The sequence below is a fragment of the Pleurodeles waltl genome, chromosome 9 (genome assembly GCF_031143425.1).
Source record: "Pleurodeles waltl isolate 20211129_DDA chromosome 9, aPleWal1.hap1.20221129, whole genome shotgun sequence".
Classification (NCBI taxonomy): Eukaryota; Metazoa; Chordata; class Amphibia; order Caudata; family Salamandridae; genus Pleurodeles; species Pleurodeles waltl.
Window position 1 is genome coordinate 406,972,093 of NC_090448.1, and position 18,998 is coordinate 406,991,090.

General features: G+C 46.9%; 1 protein-coding gene across 1 annotated transcript in view; it reads left to right on the top strand.

Moving 5' to 3' along the window:
• LOC138259410 (girdin-like) overlaps positions 1-18,998 on the top strand; it is a 632,998-nt gene that overhangs the window by 361,698 nt on the left and 252,302 nt on the right. The window contains exons 18-19 of the mRNA XM_069207157.1: positions 2,131-2,502; positions 2,970-3,131. Coding sequence (XP_069063258.1) covers positions 2,131-2,502; positions 2,970-3,131 — 534 coding nt within the window. The remainder of the gene's footprint in view (positions 1-2,130; positions 2,503-2,969; positions 3,132-18,998) is intronic.

An 18,998-nucleotide genomic window follows, 5' to 3' on the forward strand; every position in this document is an offset into this window, starting at 1 on the left:
AAAAAATTAAATGAAAAAAACAAAGGTTAAACCTTTGTTATAGTTAGGAAAGCATTACTTATTCTTTCGATCCAAACCAAACTTAAAATACACAAACATTAAACATTCTTCAGTTATAGTTAGTTATACCTTACATTTTTAATTTACTCACACATTTAAATTTATATAACTTTATTCTTTAACTACAAACAAAGGTTAAAGAACACAAAAGTGAATTTCTAAACTTATACCTTGAAGGCAAAACCATCAAATAATTATAACTCGCATACTTCTATACACAGTGTATTCCACTCAATAGCCACCCTACATTAACTATAGTTCGCCACTCTACCATGCACTGTATTCTCACAGACAATTTAATTTGCAAAAGCATAACTATTATTGGAACTAAAATATTATGTTAGATGGTATAACTGCTAAAATGTAAAATGTTATAAGCAGGGCATGGAGAGCGCGTGAGCTATGGTTAATGTAGTGTGGATACCGAGTTGAATACACTGTGTATGGAGATGCTACACCATTTCCTGTAGAACACTTCTACACTGTCTCCTTTATCAAGCTCTAGTATATGAACTTCCCATGCAGCAGTCTTATACCATTCTGCACAACTAGTGATTCAGTGCCATTCTAGCCTGCCAGCATTCCTATACCAAAGTATAAAGGTAGTAAATAATAGGAATCGCACATCCAAATGGTGTCCACAGTGGTGAGTTGTATTGAGAACAATACTGGTGCGCGTGGACAAGTGCCCTACTACCTAAAGGCACAGTATAGTGTATAAAATACAAAACATATAATGGACAGAAAATGACCACAGCACTCAAACAGTGTACAAATTGTAAGCGTACAGGTACAATCTTATATGTAGCAGGTAAGTATATAAATCATTCAAAGTTCTTCTTGATGTTCCAGTAGGTCTTTAATACGGATTAATAGTCGCGAAGTACAGTCAAACAGGCACAGCCAACACGTGTTTTGTCACAAATGTGACTTCCTCAAGGCTGCACATGAACAGGTGTAGAAAGGGAGTCCAAATCCGAGTGAAGAACCGTCAGTTGTAAGACGACCTCTCCGTAGTAGTGTCATCCAAAATAACGGATAAGTGTGCTGAAATAACAAAGGTAGGTAGGACCCTGGTAAGTCCGTGAGCCCGCATGTGTGTCTCCTGACGGTTCTTCAAACACATACCTACCTTTGTTATTTCGGCACACTTATCTGTTATTTTGGATGACACTACTATGGAGACGTCATATTACAACTGATGGTTCTTCACTCGGATTCGGACTCCCTTTCTACACCTGTTCATGCGCAGCCTTGAGGAAGTCACATTTGTGATGAAACACGTGTTGGCTGTGCCTGTTTGACTGTACTTCACAACTATTAATCCGAATTAAAGACCTACTGGAACATCAAGAAGAACTTTGAACGATTTATTTACTTACCTGCTACATATAAGATTGTATCTGTACGCTTACAATTTGTACACTGTTTGAGTGCTGTGGTCATTTTCTGTCCCCTATACCAAAGTATACAGCAAACCATTCAACATCAAATTTAATAGCCGACACATCTACACCATCCCTTAAAGCCAGTGCACTTACTCCACCTTTAATAGCCAGTGCTCTGGCACCATTCCATACAACCTGTACTTCAGGACTCTCCCACTGAGCTAGCACTCATAAACCATCTCCCACAAATAGCCCTTCTGAACTATTATACACAGCCAACAGTTGTACACCATTTTCCAGTCAGTACTCTTACATCATTACCCACAGCCAACACTTCAACGCCATCTTACATCTCCCACACCTAGGCCATTTATAGTGCCCCCAACGAAGAGCATGTATAACTCACTTACCAAAAACAGTGCATCCACATTATTTTAATAAACTAGTGGTTTTCCCATCCCCCACATTCAACACACTTAGAAAATTCAGAAGTCTAAACTATGTCACAAACTTATGCTACAGCAAGCTCTGCAACCAGTGTTGCAATCACATTCCTTGATGCTAGCACTCCTTAACCTTTTTCAAACCCACTCTCCTGTTGAATTCTTCTAGATGTGGTTTCCTATAAAATGCCTCAATGTCTGCCCTTTAAACCATGGTGTTGTTCTTTTCCTACTGCCAGGTCAAACGTGCTCAGCATACTTGGAGTTTTCTGCAAGAGACACAGCAGTACACCAAGCCTGGGAAGGAGCAAGTTACCAAAGATCTTCATGACCAATGTGGTGGGGAGGAGAAAGGAGTGGAAAAGGACCTTGCCAGGTTGGCATCAGAAAACGAGGTGGCGGGCCAGATTCACATCAGCTGCTCTGGAAATGAGAAGCCAGTTGTTGAAACCAATTTTGGCCAGACTGGAGATGAAGAGTGTGTCAATATAGCATCATACAAACCGTCTGGAGAAGAGAAGATGCTTGAGAAGGAATTCTATAGCGGCCTTTGCAGGCTCGATGCTGGGACTGAAGCTGTAGGCGGGCGTCTGATTGAGCTGGAACGCACGGTAAGGATCACTCTATCTAAAAAAGGATTTGCAGGTCTAGAACATTCAACACCCAACCATTTCAGAGAATTTCCATCTCAATACTTGCACATGCAGATAGTCCTGCCAATGACCCTTATTCCTGCAGAACACCCTACTCATTTGGTTCCCCACTTCCAGTTATGCCAAAACACATTAATTCTGATCTGTAACATCCCTGCAGTTGTAGCCTTGGCACTCTGCTTTGCCAATGCATCTCATTCCTGCTCTGCTTTATCACAAGTTGTTCCCATTTTGGATTCCACATTCAGTTCTGTCAGACCACTTTAAACCACTTGCTATTTCAACAAAGAACACACACGCTGCTCCACCAGTACAACTTATTCTCATAAGCTTTTAATTTGTCATGTAAGATCTACTTTGGTGATCTCCTTCTGTATGCTTGACCCTACTGACTTCACACATTTCTGTGTTCCCTTTCTTTACAGAATGCAACCCTAGCAGCAGAGAAAAATGCCTTGTTGTCACAGGTGACGCAGCTGGAATCACAGTTGGGAAATCTGCAGTCACAGATTTTGATGCTCCAAAAGCACAGCCTGTCCATACAGGAGCAGACTGGTGGCCTCCAGGCCCTCAATACCAGACTACAGGTGAGGAACGAACTGTTCTTGCAAAGGAAATAGCTGAATACTGCCCTTTAAATAGTTTCATTTTCACACTCTAGAGAGTCTCTTGTATTTTTTCTGTTTTCCACAGTTTTGATAGCTAATGCTTCTGTCTTTTTTGGTGTAGTACAATAAATCTAGAACTTCCTAAGTTCCCGACTCAGTCCCTTAAAATCATTCTGAATTCTTTTTGCTGACATTGAAGAGGCAAGATCACCTCAACTCGGGTCTCAAAACAGCAGTATTCTCAGTCCATAAAGCACTTGAGCTACCTCACTGTTTTTAGCATCAGCCTCTGCTATGTGCCAGTTGGGCTGGTTGCTTCAGTCCTGTGAATCTGCGCATCTAGTAATTCCCACCACCGTAAATATTGCCTGGGATGTAGAGCCTTCTCCACTTAAATCTGGTTGCATCTGTAGAAGATATTGACATCTCAATCACCACTCTGTTATCTCTTTGAAATCTTCTTAGGTATACTGTTCAAATTAATTCTGCTGCATAGGCTTATAATGCCTTTGAGGTACTCCATCTCATTTGATGGACAATGAAAGCCAAGCACTGGTCTTACATTGATACTTTCTGGCCAGAAATATGTTCAACCATTGTAAGGCTGTGTTACCCCTCGCCCACTGGCAGAAAAGTATTGCTTCCTCAGAGTAGATTGAGCAATTGAGTAAGAATACTATTTGAATACTCATACCAGTTCATGCCACACACTGCCCCCAATCAGTTTCTGGCTGGACAGGATTGCTCAAGTGGATGATTAGGTTTTAGTAATTTAGGTACCTTATGAGGCATATCACTTTATGCCATGTGTTTCCAGAGTAAGATGAGATGGGATATCTAAGTATTCTACAAACACTGTTACACAAGTCACTTTACCTAGTTGATTTCCGAATTAGCAGAGTAATATCAGTTAAGATAGCTAAGCACATTCCACTCTAAACAGTCATTCATGCTGTTAGTAATTTAGGATAGGAATCATCACCCACAATTATTTTGCATCATTTTAAGTGATCCTCAATCATATCTCAGGGCCGTAGCCAGTAGTGCAAACTGGTTGTGAGTGGTATTGGGGGATGGGTGTTACTTTTCTTTGGTTGTGGTGGTGACTATTTTTGCCTCTGTTGACCTGGGAGCTAAAACTGAATTACTACTGGACCCAAAAATGTGCATCAAGTACAAAATTAAGCTCTTGAACCTTATGGTAGCTGGCCAAAGCAAACCAAAGCTTAGTCGGCTGGTGGTGTGAGCTAGAGACTCAGAACTACAGTTTAATAAAGCAATACCCAGTCAGTAGTTTGCCTTAAAAGTTTTAGATTCAATATACAATAACAGCTACAATTAAAATTTGCACCTGTGTTAATAAACATCAGGGATTTAAATGAGCAATAATGAAGAAACAGGGTGTTCATAGCATGTGTTGCTCCAACTACCCATGCTCTGCATACAATATGGCTGTGGAGAGGGAGAGCCGCCACTCTGCACAGAGAGCAGTGCAGAGGAGTGGGGCAGCTGCCTACACTGGAGTATCTGGAGTGTTCTGCACCCCCTTGGAGAGGTGCGCTGGCACAAGGAGCCCATCACTTAAAATAAGGCTGAAGAGCCCACTCAAGTAGTACTGATGATCCTCCGAGGAAATGTGGAGATTGGTGGGAATTTGTGTAGGAGTACAAATTTAAAAAAGTGCCCATCCTCAAGCATCTCTGGTCCCCAGAGGAGATTACTACATAGGGCATCTGTGGGTACTAGTTTCATAACAATCACCCATAGTCAGATAATAGAGAAAATGAGTCACTAGCAATCCTATAAGATTTCATAGCATGTGGTTGCACAGACATTCCAGCAATGTAGATGCAGGCCTGAAGGCTTAATGTCTCTTTACCCTGGCTAATCCTCTGAAACACCTTCAGGTGAGCAGGGAAGGCAAAACATGTTCAAGGCCAAAGTGGTAGGCAACCAAGGGCGTACTGGGTGTTGTGAACAAAGAGAGCTCATCAAAGCTCTCAGCAGGGTAGGCCTTCCCCTTTACTTCCCACAGGGTTGCTCATTGTGTGGTTCTAGGCCCATCTACACAGGTTTCTTCTCATTGGGTTGTGGATTATTCTTCTAGGTAGTACTCTCCTGCAGACGTACCTCCAGTACAGTTTTCCCTGACAAGCAATGCTCTGTACTCTCGTCATCATTGAAGATTCTAAGTACTACTTCTAACAGGATGCAAGGCTACAGATTTGTTTCCAAGCTGGCAGGGAAGCTGGCTGCCTACGACATGAGCCTTGAAACTAAGAAATAGGTGTCCTGGGTGCTGCCCTTAACAATCTGGCTACCTGTCAGTGAGAAATTCCTGGAAGATTGACTTCGGGTTTTCCAGAAAGGGAATCTATCCCCCACACTCCATTCATATAAGCATGGTTCACTTCAAATGGCCCTGGCCTTGTACCACAAATTCTTGCCTGGCATGCACTATCCTCCGTCTGTAGCCTCCATTTAGTTAGAAATTCGACACGGTTCCAAAACACATGACTCTCTTCATATAGTAATGCAGATACACAAATTAAGCGAGTAACACCCTCAAATAGTTCAAATCATTCGCAATCACTCTGGGTAGTATTCAGAACCCATTGTTTTTCTCCCACTGTGACAATTAAGACAAGAATCATGTTATATGCAAATCAGTTCTGACTCTTCACCTCAGATGAACAGTCTGCCCTGAACTGCCAGGCGAGGCCCCCTTCAGAAAGTAACGACATGGCAATGTCACACATACTCCACCTTCTGATCAAGTTGTGTGTTGGCAGGTTGTAGTACATTTTGGTTGGGTTCTGAGTTGGAATTGTAGGATAACCAATATAGGCAGTCTCTGTCAAACTTGCTTCTCTTCTAGGGGATTTCCATGTATAGTCATGAGCAGTGAATACTCCTGCCCACGTGGGAGGACCCCTGAGCAGATCTTCAAAATGTGTTCTTAAGTGGAAATTTTCACCTTTCTTCAGGATGGCTGGTTCTGGCTCCGACTGGGGGCAGGCTCCCCATGTCGGAGCCAGTGCTTTATTCCTACAACAGTCCTAGATTGTGAGATGATTGGGAGGGGTCTTTGGATCCTTATGGTCCCCAGTCTTTAGAAAATCCTAAGGACACCTGGTATGAGGTTCTGGTGAATGCTGGTGGACTGGACACCTTACCAGTCACTGACCTGGTCTCTTCCCCACCATGGCTAAGGAGGAGGGTGCCTCATTTGCTATGGTGGCGACGAGGACAGCTGAGGTCTTGGACCTTCAACTGCCCTCAATGGCAGTTAAACTGAGTGTCTTGACAGAGATGCTTCAACCAAGAGTCACCCCACCCGAACCACTTCTCTTCTTAGGTGAAGCCCTCACTGATGTCCTACTCTGGGGCTGGTCAAAGAGCTGCACAGGGGCTCCTGTGCACAGGACAATTCCCCATGACCATTGCCCCACCCCAGGGGACCCCAGTTACGTCACCTAGCACACCACTCTGGAAAGCTGGTGGTCCATGTTCCACCTCCAAAATCAACTCCAGCACGTTCCCTATACCAGCTAGGGAATCCAAGAGGCTAAATACCTTCGGCTAGAAGATGTTCCGTCTGCCAACTTTGCACCACGGTCAGGGTCGATACTCACATACAATCAGGAACTCGGATGCACAAGTGCTCCCTATGGTTTTGAAGAAGGCCAGAGCCATACTGTCTCAAGCAATTGCTGATGGGAGGGATGCAGTCAAGTTCGCCATACTATGTGGACTGGACATGACAGATTCACTGGGCAGAGCTGTTTCTTCGTCAGTGGCCCCTTAGGCACCACGCCTGGTTGAGAACCCTGGGCTTTTCAGGGGAAGTCCAGGCCTCGATAATGGACATGCCCTTTAATGGCACTTGTTTGTTTGGAGAGAAGGCAGACTCAGCACTGGGGCGCTTTAAGAACAGCAAGGCTACAACCAGATTCTTGGGCATTTCAATGGCCCCTTGCCAACCCCAGTCTGCCTTCAGCCCCTTTCATGGCCTCAGAAGGGCTTTCAACTGCATCTCTACCCTCCCTGTCACCACTTTTTATGGCTGAGGATGTGGTTCCCAGAGACGTCATAGGACATATAGCCAGATGTTGGGCCAGTTCATCACCTTCCTGACAGCTGCATCCTCCAAACCCATCTGTTTGCCCAGTGACCATCATGGGCATCCAGTAGGGGGCAACATACTCTTATCACCTGCACTTCTGGAGGTCAGTAATATCAGACTGTTGGGTTTTGCAGCTTGTCCAAAGGGGTTGCTACCTCCTCTCTGTGACCACCCCTCCATCCGTGCCACACACTTATGACAGACTGATGGAGGACCATCTCTCCTTGCTCCGTCAGGAAGGGCTTGGTTAGTTGACCAAGTGAGCCACAGAGAGTGTGCTGGCATCGGAAGTAGGTTGTGGTTGCTATTCCCTCTGCTTTCTGGTGCCCAAGAAAGTATCCTAGACCTGCGTATTCTCAACCTCTTCCTGAAAAAGCAGAAATACAAAATGCTCATGCTCGTGGAAGGCCTGCTTGCCCTGGACCTAGCAGGCTGGATGGTAGCATTAGAACTGCAGGATACATATTTTCCCATCCCCGTCCTGTCTGTCCACAGAAGGTGCCTGTGGTCCACTCCCAGTTTGCTGTGCTCCCCTTCAGCCTTACCAGTGCCCCTCTGGTGTTCATGAAAGTGATGAAGGTGGTTGCAGCATATTGAGGACTCTAAAGCGAAGTTGTACGTCGGTCAACATCAAAAGAAGTAACAGACCGCAAGTAAGTCCTAATCCCACTCCAAATCGTGGACCCGCTCCTGCTCTTCAAATCGAACCCACAGCATATCTTCTTCAAGGTTGAAATCATCCTCTAAGTGGAAGTCTGAATCGAAGAGGAAACATAAGAAGGCAAAGCAAGACCCGTCTCAATCCTGCCACTTTCTCTCTGAAGAGAAGTCAAAGTACCACTGGATCTCCCTCCTAATCCCCTGTCAAGGAGCTCATTCTACAATTGATCCTGATGCACCCAACCGTTCCTGGGTCATTGGTGTTGCCCTTGCAGGTGGAGGCCTTCAAAGAGGCAATGCTGCCTATTGTGTCACTCTTCCAGCTCCCTCTGGCATGGCTTCGGGCGCCAAGGATCTGCAGGGACCTCCCATCAAGTTACCTCTGGAGAATCTGTCCTCTGACCTGTCTGAGCTCCCAGGACCAATCTCTGGTTCTGCCTCGGCTGCGGACTTCCATTCTTGCTCCAAGACCACACCAGTGGCTCTTTCATTGATACCAGTCTGTTTCAGACATTATTCTTCCTCTACTGTGGAGCCATCCTCGGAGGCTCCATCACTTGATGATTGGGATAATTTACCTCCACAATAGGATAATGATAGTTTATGCATGGAAATTTAGTTGGCCAGTGGGCTTGATACTTGCCCTTATACAGGACTGAGTTCACCCCTTGGGCTGTCAACAGAGAAGAGTGCTTCCTTTGCTGTTGTAGTCTGACGTGCTGCAGACGTTCTGTGCCTTCAATTACCTGCTGCTGCAGTTAAGACAAACATCCTTGCAGAAGTTCTACAACATAAGTCTGCTTCCTCTGAGCCCTTATTTCCACTCAATGAGGCTCTCACTGATACTGTGCTGGGCACTTTATCTAACCTTCTCTTGCCCACCAGTGGACATATGTGGCAAGACGTCACAGACAACCTTGATTTTCTTACATAGCATCCTACTTCTGAGAGTTTGGTGGCCCAAGCATCCACCAGTAAGGTGAATCTTAATTAATTCCCCATGTGTGAGAAGGTAGCCTCTTTCTAGCCTTGTTACCCCCACTTTTGGCCTGTTTGTGAGTGTATGTCAGGGTGTTTGTCACTGTTTTCACTGTCTCACTGGGATCCTGATAGCCAGGCCTCAGTGCTCATAGTGAAAACACCATGTTTTCAGTATGGTTGTTATGTGTCACTGGGATCCTGCTGGTCAGGACCCCAGTGCTCATAGGTTTGTGGCCTATATGTATGTGTCACTGGGACCCTGTCACACAGGGCCCCAGTGCTCATAGGTGTGCATGTGTATGTTCCCTGTGTGGTGCCTAACTGTCTCACTGAGGCTCTGCTAACCAGAACCTCAGTGGTTATGCTCTCTCATTTCTTGCCAAATTGTCACTGACAGGCTAGTGACCATTTTTACCAATTTACATTGGCTTACTGGAACACCCTTATAATTCCCTAGTATATGGTACTGAGGTACCCAGGGTATTGGGGTTCCAGGAGATCCCTATGGGCTGCAGCATTTCTTTTGCCACCCATAGGGATCTCTGACAATTCTTACACAGGCCTGCCACTGCAGCCTGAGTGAAATAACGTCCACGTTATTTCACAGCCATTTTACACTGCACTTAAGTAACTTATAAGTCACCTATATGTCTAACCTTTACCTGGTAAAGGTTAGGTGCAAAGTTACTTAGTGTGAGGGCACCCTGGCACTAGCCAAGGTGCCCCCACATTGTTCAGAGCCAATTCACTGAACTTTGTGAGTGCGGGGACACCATTACACGCGTGCACTACATATAGGTCACTACCTATATGTAGCTTCACCATGGTAACTCCGAATATGGCCATGTAACATGTCTATGATCATGGAATTGCCCCCTCTATGCCATCCTGGCATTATTGGTACAATTCCATGATCCCAGTGGTCTGTAGCACAGACCCTGGTACTGCCAGACTGCCCTTCCTGGGGTTTCTCTGCAGCTGCTGCTGCTGCCAACCCCTCAGACAGGCAGCTGCCCTCCTGGGGTCCAGCCAGGCCTGGCCCAGGATGGCAGAACAAAGAACTTCCTCTGAGAGAGGGTGTGACACCCTCTCCCTTTGGAAAATGGTGTGAAGGCAGGGGAGGAGTAGCCTCCCCCAGCCTCTGGAAATGCTTTGTTGGGCACAGATGTGCCCAATTCTGCATAAGCCAGTCTACACCGGTTCAGGGACCCCTTAGCCCCTGCTCTGGCGCGAAACTGGACAAAGGAAAGGGGAGTGACCACTCCCCTGACCTGCACCTCCCCTGGGAGGTGTCCAGAGCTCCTCCAGTGTGCTCCAGACCTCTGCCATCTTGGAAACAGAGGTGCTGCTGGCACACTGGACTGCTCTGAGTGGCCAGTGCCACCAGGTGACGTCAGAGACTCCTGCTGATAGGCTCCTTCAGGTGTTAGTAGCCTTTCCTCTCTCCTAGGTAGCCAAACCCTCTTTTCTGGCTATTTAGGGTCTCTGTCTCTGGGGAAACTTTAGATAACGAATGCATGAGCTCAGCCGAGTTCCTCTGCATCTCCCTCTTCACCTTCTGATAAGGAATCGACCGCTGACCGCGCTGGAAGCCTGCAAACCTGCAACATAGTAGCAAAGACGACTACTGCAACTCTGTAACGCTGATCCTGCCGCCTTCTCGACTGTTTTCCTGCTTGTGCATGTTGTGGGGGTAGTCTGCCTCCTCTCTGCACCAGAAGCTCCGAAGAAATCTCCCGTGGGTCGACGGAATCTTCCCCCTGCAACCGCAGGCACCAAAAAGCTGCATCTCCGGTCCCTTGGGTCTCCTCTCAGCACGACGAGCGAGGTCCCTCGAATCCAGCGACACCGTCCAAGTGACCCCCACAGTCCAGTGACTCTTCAGCCCAAGTTTGGTGGAGGTAAGTCCTTGCCTCACCTCGCTGGGCTGCATTGCTGGGAACCGCGACTTTGCAAGCTTCTCCGGCCCCTGTGCACTTCCGGCGGAAATCCTGAGTGCACAGCCAAGCCTGGGTCCACGGCACTCTAACCTGCATTGCACGACTTTCTAAGTTGGTCTCCGGCGACGTGGGACTCCTTTGTGCAACTTCGGCGAGCACCGTTTCACGCATCCTCGTAGTGCCTGTTTCTGGCACTTCTCCGGGTGCTACCTGCTTCAGTGAGGGCTCTTTGTCTTGCTCGACGTCCCCTCTCTCTGCAGGTCCAATTTGCGACCTTCTGGTCCCTCCTGGGCCCCAGCAGCGTCCAAAAACGCCAAACGCACGATTTGCGTGTAGCAAGGCTTGTTGGCGTCCATTCGGCGGGAAAACACTTCTGCACGACTCTCCAAGGCGTGGGAGATCCATCCTCCAAAGGGGAAGTCTCTAGCCCTTGTCGTTCCTGCAGTATTCACAGTTCTTCAGCCTAGTAAGAGCTTCTTTGCACCAACCGCTGGCATTTCTTGGGCATCTGCCCATCCCCGAGCTGCTTGTGACTTTTGGACTTGGTCCCCTTGTTCCACAGGTACCCTCAGACAGGAATCCATCGTTGTTGCATTGCTGATTTGTGGTTTCCTTGCATTCTCCCTCTAACACGACTATTTTGTCCTTAGGGGAACTTTGGTGCACTTTGCACTCACTTTTCAGGGTCTTGGGGTGGGTTATTTTGCTAACTCTCACTATTTTCTAATAGTCCCAGCGACCCTCTACAAGGTCACATAGGTTTGGGGTCCATTCGTGGTTCGCATTCCACTTCTGGAGTATATATATCTTGTGTATATTTCCTATCCTCTCACTGAGGGTACACTCTAAGATACTTTGGCATATTGTCATAAAAATAAAGTACCTTTATTTTTAGTATAACTGTGTATTGTGTTTTCTTATGATATTGTGCATATGACACTAAGTGGTACTGTAGTAGCTTCACACGTCTCCTAGTTCAGCCTGAGCTGCTTTGCTAAGCTACCATTATCTATCAGCCTAAGCTGCTAGACACCCTATACACTAATAAGGGATAACTGGGCCTGGTGCAAGGTGCAAGTACCCCTTGGTACTCACTACAAGCCAGTCCAGCCTCCTACATTGGTTGTGCAGTGGTGGGATAAGTGCTTGAGACTACTTACCACTCTTGTCATTGTACTTTTCATAAGAGAAAAATATACAAAACAAGGTCAGTGTATATACACATAGCCAAAAAGTTTTGCATTTCCTCTTTTCACTCTTTTCTAAGTGCTGAAAAGTACTACTAAACTTTCAAAAAGTTCTTAAAAGTTTAAAAAGTTTTTTTCTGTCTTTCCAAAAAGTTCTGAAAACTTTTTTCTCTTTGTCTATCACTTTAACTCTCTCTAAAAATGTCTGGCACAGGCCAAAATGTTGAACTGTCCAAACTTGCATATGATCACCTTAGCTGGAAAGGAGCAAGGAGTCTCTGCATAGAGAGAGGTTTGAGTGTAGGGAAGAATCCTTCCTTAGAACTGTTAATTAATATGCTTAGAGTACAGGATAAGGCCATAAGTGCCCAATCTGTAGAAAAAGTAGCTAATGGTTCTCAATCTGATCCAGGGACTCCCCCAGGAAAAGGTTCAGGAAAGAAACTTCTCAGCCTGCCCATTACTAGACAGTCTAGCATAGTTGGTACAGAGGTTGAATCACACCATACTGATGATGTGATCTCACATTATGCTGGTAGCCAAGCTGTTAGGGTGCCCTCTGTAAGGGACAGGTCTCCTTCTGTTCATTCCCATCATACCTCTGTATCTAGAAATGTCCCTCCCACCCACCCTGATGACAGATTGTTAGAAAGGGAGCTCAATAGATTGAGAGTGGAACAAACCAGACTGAAGCTCAAGAAGCAACAGCTGGATTTGGATAGACAGTCTTTAGAAATAGAGAGGGAAAGACAGAAGTTGGGTTTAGATACCCATGGTGGCAGCAGCAGTATTCCCCATAGTCATCCTGCAAAAGAGCATGATTCCAGGAATCTGCACAAGATAGTTCCCCCTTATAAGGAGGGGGATGACATTAACAAGTGGTTTGCTGCACTTGAGAGGGCCTGTGCTGTACAGGATGTCCCTCAAAGGCAGTGGGCTGCTATCCTATGGCTATCATTTAGTGGAAAAGGTAGGGATAGGCTCCTTACTGTGAAAGAAAATGATGCCAATAATTTTACAGTTCTTAAGAATGCACTCCTGGATGGTTATGGCTTAACCACTGAACAGTACAGGATAAAGTTCAGAGAGACCAAAAAGGAGTCTTCACAAGACTGGGTTGATTTCATTGACCATTCAGTGAAGGCCTTGGAGGGGTGGTTACATGGCAGTAAAGTTACTGATTATGAAAGCCTGTATAACACAATCCTGAGAGAGCATATACTTAATAATTGTGTGTCTGATTTGTTGCACCAGTACCTGGTAGACTCTGATCTGACCTCTCCCCAAGAATTGGGAAAGAAGGCAGACAAATGGGTCAGAACAAGGGTGAACAGAAAAGTTCATACAGGGGGTGACAAAGATGGCAATAAGAAGAAAGATGGTGAAAAATCTCAAGATAAGCATGGGGATAAGGGTAAAACCAAAGATCCCACTTCAAATCTTAAACACTCTTCAGAGGGTGGGGATAAAACAAATTCTTCCTCTTCTTCCCAACCTGCACACATTAAAAAGCCTTGGTGCTTTGTGTATAAAAACAGAGGCCATAGGCCAGGGGATAAGTCCTGTCCAGGTAAACCCCCTGAGCCTACCACCACTAATACATCAAGCTCTAGTGCCCCTAGCAGTAGTGGTACTAGTGGTGGGACTGCTGGCAACAGTCAAGCAAAGGGTGTAGTTGGGTTCACTTATGGGTCCATAGTGGAAACTGATGTAATCAGTCCCAAGACAGTTTCTGTCACACCTAGTGGCATTGGCCTTGCCACACTGGCTGCTTGTCCCCTTACAATGGATAAGTACAGGCAGACAGTTTCAATAAATGGTGTTGAGGCCTTGGCCTACAGGGACACAGGTGCCAGTTTCACTTTGGTGACTGAAAACCTAGTGCCTCCTGAACAACACATCATTGGACAACAGTATAAGATTATTGATGTCCATAACTCCACTAAGTTTCTTCCCTTAGCTATAATTCAGTTTAGTTGGGGTGGAGTTACTGGCCCTAAGCAGGTGGTGGTATCACCTAGCTTACCTGTAGACTGTCTCTTAGGTAATGACCTAGAGGCCTCAGGTTGGGCTGATGTAGAGTTTTATGCCCATGCAGCCATGCTGGGCATCCCTGAGGAATTGTTCCCTCTCATTTCAAGTGAAATGAAAAAGCAAAGGAGAGAAGGCCTGAAAACTCAGGATCCCTCTCCATCAACAGGTAAAAAGGGTATCACAGTATCCCCTAACCACCCTACCATTCAGGATACTATTCCTGTGGTGGGAGAAACCTCTCCTGGGGTGGCACCTGTTCTAAGGGAATCATCAGCTGGCAAAGCTGGACTCCCTGAGGTGGAAGTACCTCTCTGTGGGATAACTAACATTGGTGAGAAAAACAGCACCATTTTAGTTAACATGGAGCATCCCTCCAACCCTTCCAGAGAAACTTTAGTGCAGAAACCCTGCACTACCTCACAACACTTAGGACAGCATCCCTGCCCTAGTGTGGAGCTCATAGGACAGCATCCCTGCCCTGCTCCAACTCAAGAGAAACAGCATCCCTGTTCTCTCTTCCAGCCAGATGGACAAAGTTTTTGCCCAGCTATGGCTTTTCTGAGACAGCATCCCTGTCTGGCATTTCCATCACTACAAATAGGTTCAGTGGACAATTCCCACTGCTCTAAACTAAAACTTACTGATAGAAACTCTGAAAATACATCTTCACATTGTTGCTTAGCTAAAAAACTTCAAACAGGGTGGTTTACATCCCCACAGGGAAGTAACCATATAGTGGATGATAAAGGGAGTAACCAGTCTATTGCAGAGCTACTCTCTACTTATCACCACTTAGACAATAAAGTCTCAACTGGCCAAGGTTAGCCTTATTGTCCTTCGTTTGGGGGGGGGTTGTGTGAGAAGGTAGCCTCTTTCTAGCCTTGTTACCCCCACTTTTGGCCTGTTTGTGAGTGTATGTCAGGGTGTTTGTCACTGTTTTCACTGTCTCACTGGGATCCTGATAGCCAGGCCTCAGTGCTCATAGTGAAAACACCATGTTTTCAGTATGGTTGTTATGTGTCACTGGGATCCTGCTGGTCAGGACCCCAGTGCTCATAGGTTTGTGGCCTATATGTATGTGTCACTGGGACCCTGTCACACAGGGCCCCAGTGCTCATAGGTGTGCATGTGTATGTTCCCTGTGTGGTGCCTAACTGTCTCACTGAGGCTCTGCTAACCAGAACCTCAGTGGTTATGCTCTCTCATTTCTTGCCAAATTGTCACTGACAGGCTAGTGACCATTTTTACCAATTTACATTGGCTTACTGGAACACCCTTATAATTCCCTAGTATATGGTACTGAGGTACCCAGGGTATTGGGGTTCCAGGAGATCCCTATGGGCTGCAGCATTTCTTTTGCCACCCATAGGGAGCTCTGACAATTCTTACACAGGCCTGCCACTGCAGCCTGAGTGAAATAACGTCCACGTTATTTCACAGCCATTTTACACTGCACTTAAGTAACTTATAAGTCACCTATATGTCTAACCTTTACCTGGTAAAGGTTAGGTGCAAAGTTACTTAGTGTGAGGGCACCCTGGCACTAGCCAAGGTGCCCCCACATTGTTCAGAGCCAATTCACTGAACTTTGTGAGTGCGGGGACACCATTACACGCGTGCACTACATATAGGTCACTACCTATATGTAGCTTCACCATGGTAACTCCGAATATGGCCATGTAACATGTCTATGATCATGGAATTGCCCCCTCTATGCCATCCTGGCATTATTGGTACAATTCCATGATCCCAGTGGTCTGTAGCACAGACCCTGGTACTGCCAGACTGCCCTTCCTGGGGTTTCTCTGCAGCTGCTGCTGCTGCCAACCCCTCAGACAGGCAGCTGCCCTCCTGGGGTCCAGCCAGGCCTGGCCCAGGATGGCAGAACAAAGAACTTCCTCTGAGAGAGGGTGTGACACCCTCTCCCTTTGGAAAATGGTGTGAAGGCAGGGGAGGAGTAGCCTCCCCCAGCCTCTGGAAATGCTTTGTTGGGCACAGATGTGCCCAATTCTGCATAAGCCAGTCTACACCGGTTCAGGGACCCCTTAGCCCCTGCTCTGGCGCGAAACTGGACAAAGGAAAGGGGAGTGACCACTCCCCTGACCTGCACCTCCCCTGGGAGGTGTCCAGAGCTCCTCCAGTGTGCTCCAGACCTCTGCCATCTTGGAAACAGAGGTGCTGCTGGCACACTGGACTGCTCTGAGTGGCCAGTGCCACCAGGTGACGTCAGAGACTCCTGCTGATAGGCTCCTTCAGGTGTTAGTAGCCTTTCCTCTCTCCTAGGTAGCCAAACCCTCTTTTCTGGCTATTTAGGGTCTCTGTCTCTGGGGAAACTTTAGATAACGAATGCATGAGCTCAGCCGAGTTCCTCTGCATCTCCCTCTTCACCTTCTGATAAGGAATCGACCGCTGACCGCGCTGGAAGCCTGCAAACCTGCAACATAGTAGCAAAGACGACTACTGCAACTCTGTAACGCTGATCCTGCCGCCTTCTCGACTGTTTTCCTGCTTGTGCATGTTGTGGGGGTAGTCTGCCTCCTCTCTGCACCAGAAGCTCCGAAGAAATCTCCCGTGGGTCGACGGAATCTTCCCCCTGCAACCGCAGGCACCAAAAAGCTGCATCTCCGGTCCCTTGGGTCTCCTCTCAGCACGACGAGCGAGGTCCCTCGAATCCAGCGACACCGTCCAAGTGACCCCCACAGTCCAGTGACTCTTCAGCCCAAGTTTGGTGGAGGTAAGTCCTTGCCTCACCTCGCTGGGCTGCATTGCTGGGAACCGCGACTTTGCAAGCTTCTCCGGCCCCTGTGCACTTCCGGCGGAAATCCTGAGTGCACAGCCAAGCCTGGGTCCACGGCACTCTAACCTGCATTGCACGACTTTCTAAGTTGGTCTCCGGCGACGTGGGACTCCTTTGTGCAACTTCGGCGAGCACCGTTTCACGCATCCTCGTAGTGCCTGTTTCTGGCACTTCTCCGGGTGCTACCTGCTTCAGTGAGGGCTCTTTGTCTTGCTCGACGTCCCCTCTCTCTGCAGGTCCAATTTGCGACCTTCTGGTCCCTCCTGGGCCCCAGCAGCGTCCAAAAACGCCAAACGCACGATTTGCGTGTAGCAAGGCTTGTTGGCGTCCATTCGGCGGGAAAACACTTCTGCACGACTCTCCAAGGCGTGGGAGATCCATCCTCCAAAGGGGAAGTCTCTAGCCCTTGTCGTTCCTGCAGTATTCACAGTTCTTCAGCCTAGTAAGAGCTTCTTTGCACCAACCGCTGGCATTTCTTGGGCATCTGCCCATCCCCGAGCTGCTTGTGACTTTTGGACTTGGTCCCCTTGTTCCACAGGTACCCTCAGACAGGAATCCATCGTTGTTGCATTGCTGATTTGTGGTTTCCTTGCATTCTCCCTCTAACACGACTATTTTGTCCTTAGGGGAACTTTGGTGCACTTTGCACTCACTTTTCAGGGTCTTGGGGTGGGTTATTTTGCTAACTCTCACTATTTTCTAATAGTCCCAGCGACCCTCTACAAGGTCACATAGGTTTGGGGTCCATTCGTGGTTCGCATTCCACTTCTGGAGTATATATATCTTGTGTATATTTCCTATCCTCTCACTGAGGGTACACTCTAAGATACTTTGGCATATTGTCATAAAAATAAAGTACCTTTATTTTTAGTATAACTGTGTATTGTGTTTTCTTATGATATTGTGCATATGACACTAAGTGGTACTGTAGTAGCTTCACACGTCTCCTAGTTCAGCCTGAGCTGCTTTGCTAAGCTACCATTATCTATCAGCCTAAGCTGCTAGACACCCTATACACTAATAAGGGATAACTGGGCCTGGTGCAAGGTGCAAGTACCCCTTGGTACTCACTACAAGCCAGTCCAGCCTCCTACACCATGACCTCTGCCCTCCATATAGGGAGTCAAAAAGGATTGAGGCGTTCGAAAAACAAATGTTCTTTTCACCCAGCCTAGCTTTGAGGCCTGTCAGTGCGGTTTGCCTACTCGGTTAATGTACGTGCAACATCTGGGACAAGGCTAGCAATTTCTTGCCAGCAGTCCCAGAATTTAGGGCCTCTATGCTTAGGCCATTCAAGATTGTCAGGATGTGACCAAATACATAATTTGTGTGGATACTACTGATTGCTTGCAGTCAGCAATTGGCCCTAGTGTGATGTTCCATTGCCAAGAATGGATACAGTTCACAGGTTTTTTTATGGACATGCCTTTTGGTGGCTCCTTTTTATTTGGAGAACAGGCTGCCTCCGTCTTGGAAATTTTAAAGAGATTCGAGCCATGGTGCTTTCTTTGGGATTCTCAATCCCGGTCATACACTTTCTCCACCAGTTTCAGTCCTTCCAAGGTTACCCACGAGGTTTGGCCTACAGGCTCGTCCAGGCCCCTCCATCCTCACCACAGTCACACTTTCATGGCCAGGGACGGGGATCAGGCAGACACCTCAGAGGTCCTCAGGGATACCAGTCTTCCCAGTGTCTCTCAACTTGTGGGAGGCAGGATCAACTATGACAGATAGGTCCAACAAATAATTCAGCAGGTCTGTGCTCTTCTGTTTCTTTCCAACCTGCTGCAGCTTCCTCGTACATCACAGCGGCTTTCATAGGCGCACCTAACCATCATACTCCAAGAGGCGTGAGTTCTAATTTCCGAAAGGGCCATCATGAGGTTTTCGGACTCAGAAGTAGGGACAGGTTATTAGTCTGTCTCCTAGTGCTGGAGAAGGATGGAGGACTTCATTCTATTTTTGATCTTTGCCCTGTGAATGCCTTCTTGGAGAAAGAGAACCTCAAAATGTTCACGTTGGCCAAAGTAATATTTGCCCTGGATCCAGATGACTGGATGGTAGCCTCAGGCCTGCAGAACACATACTTTAATGTGCCTGTCCTGCCGTCCCACTGACTTT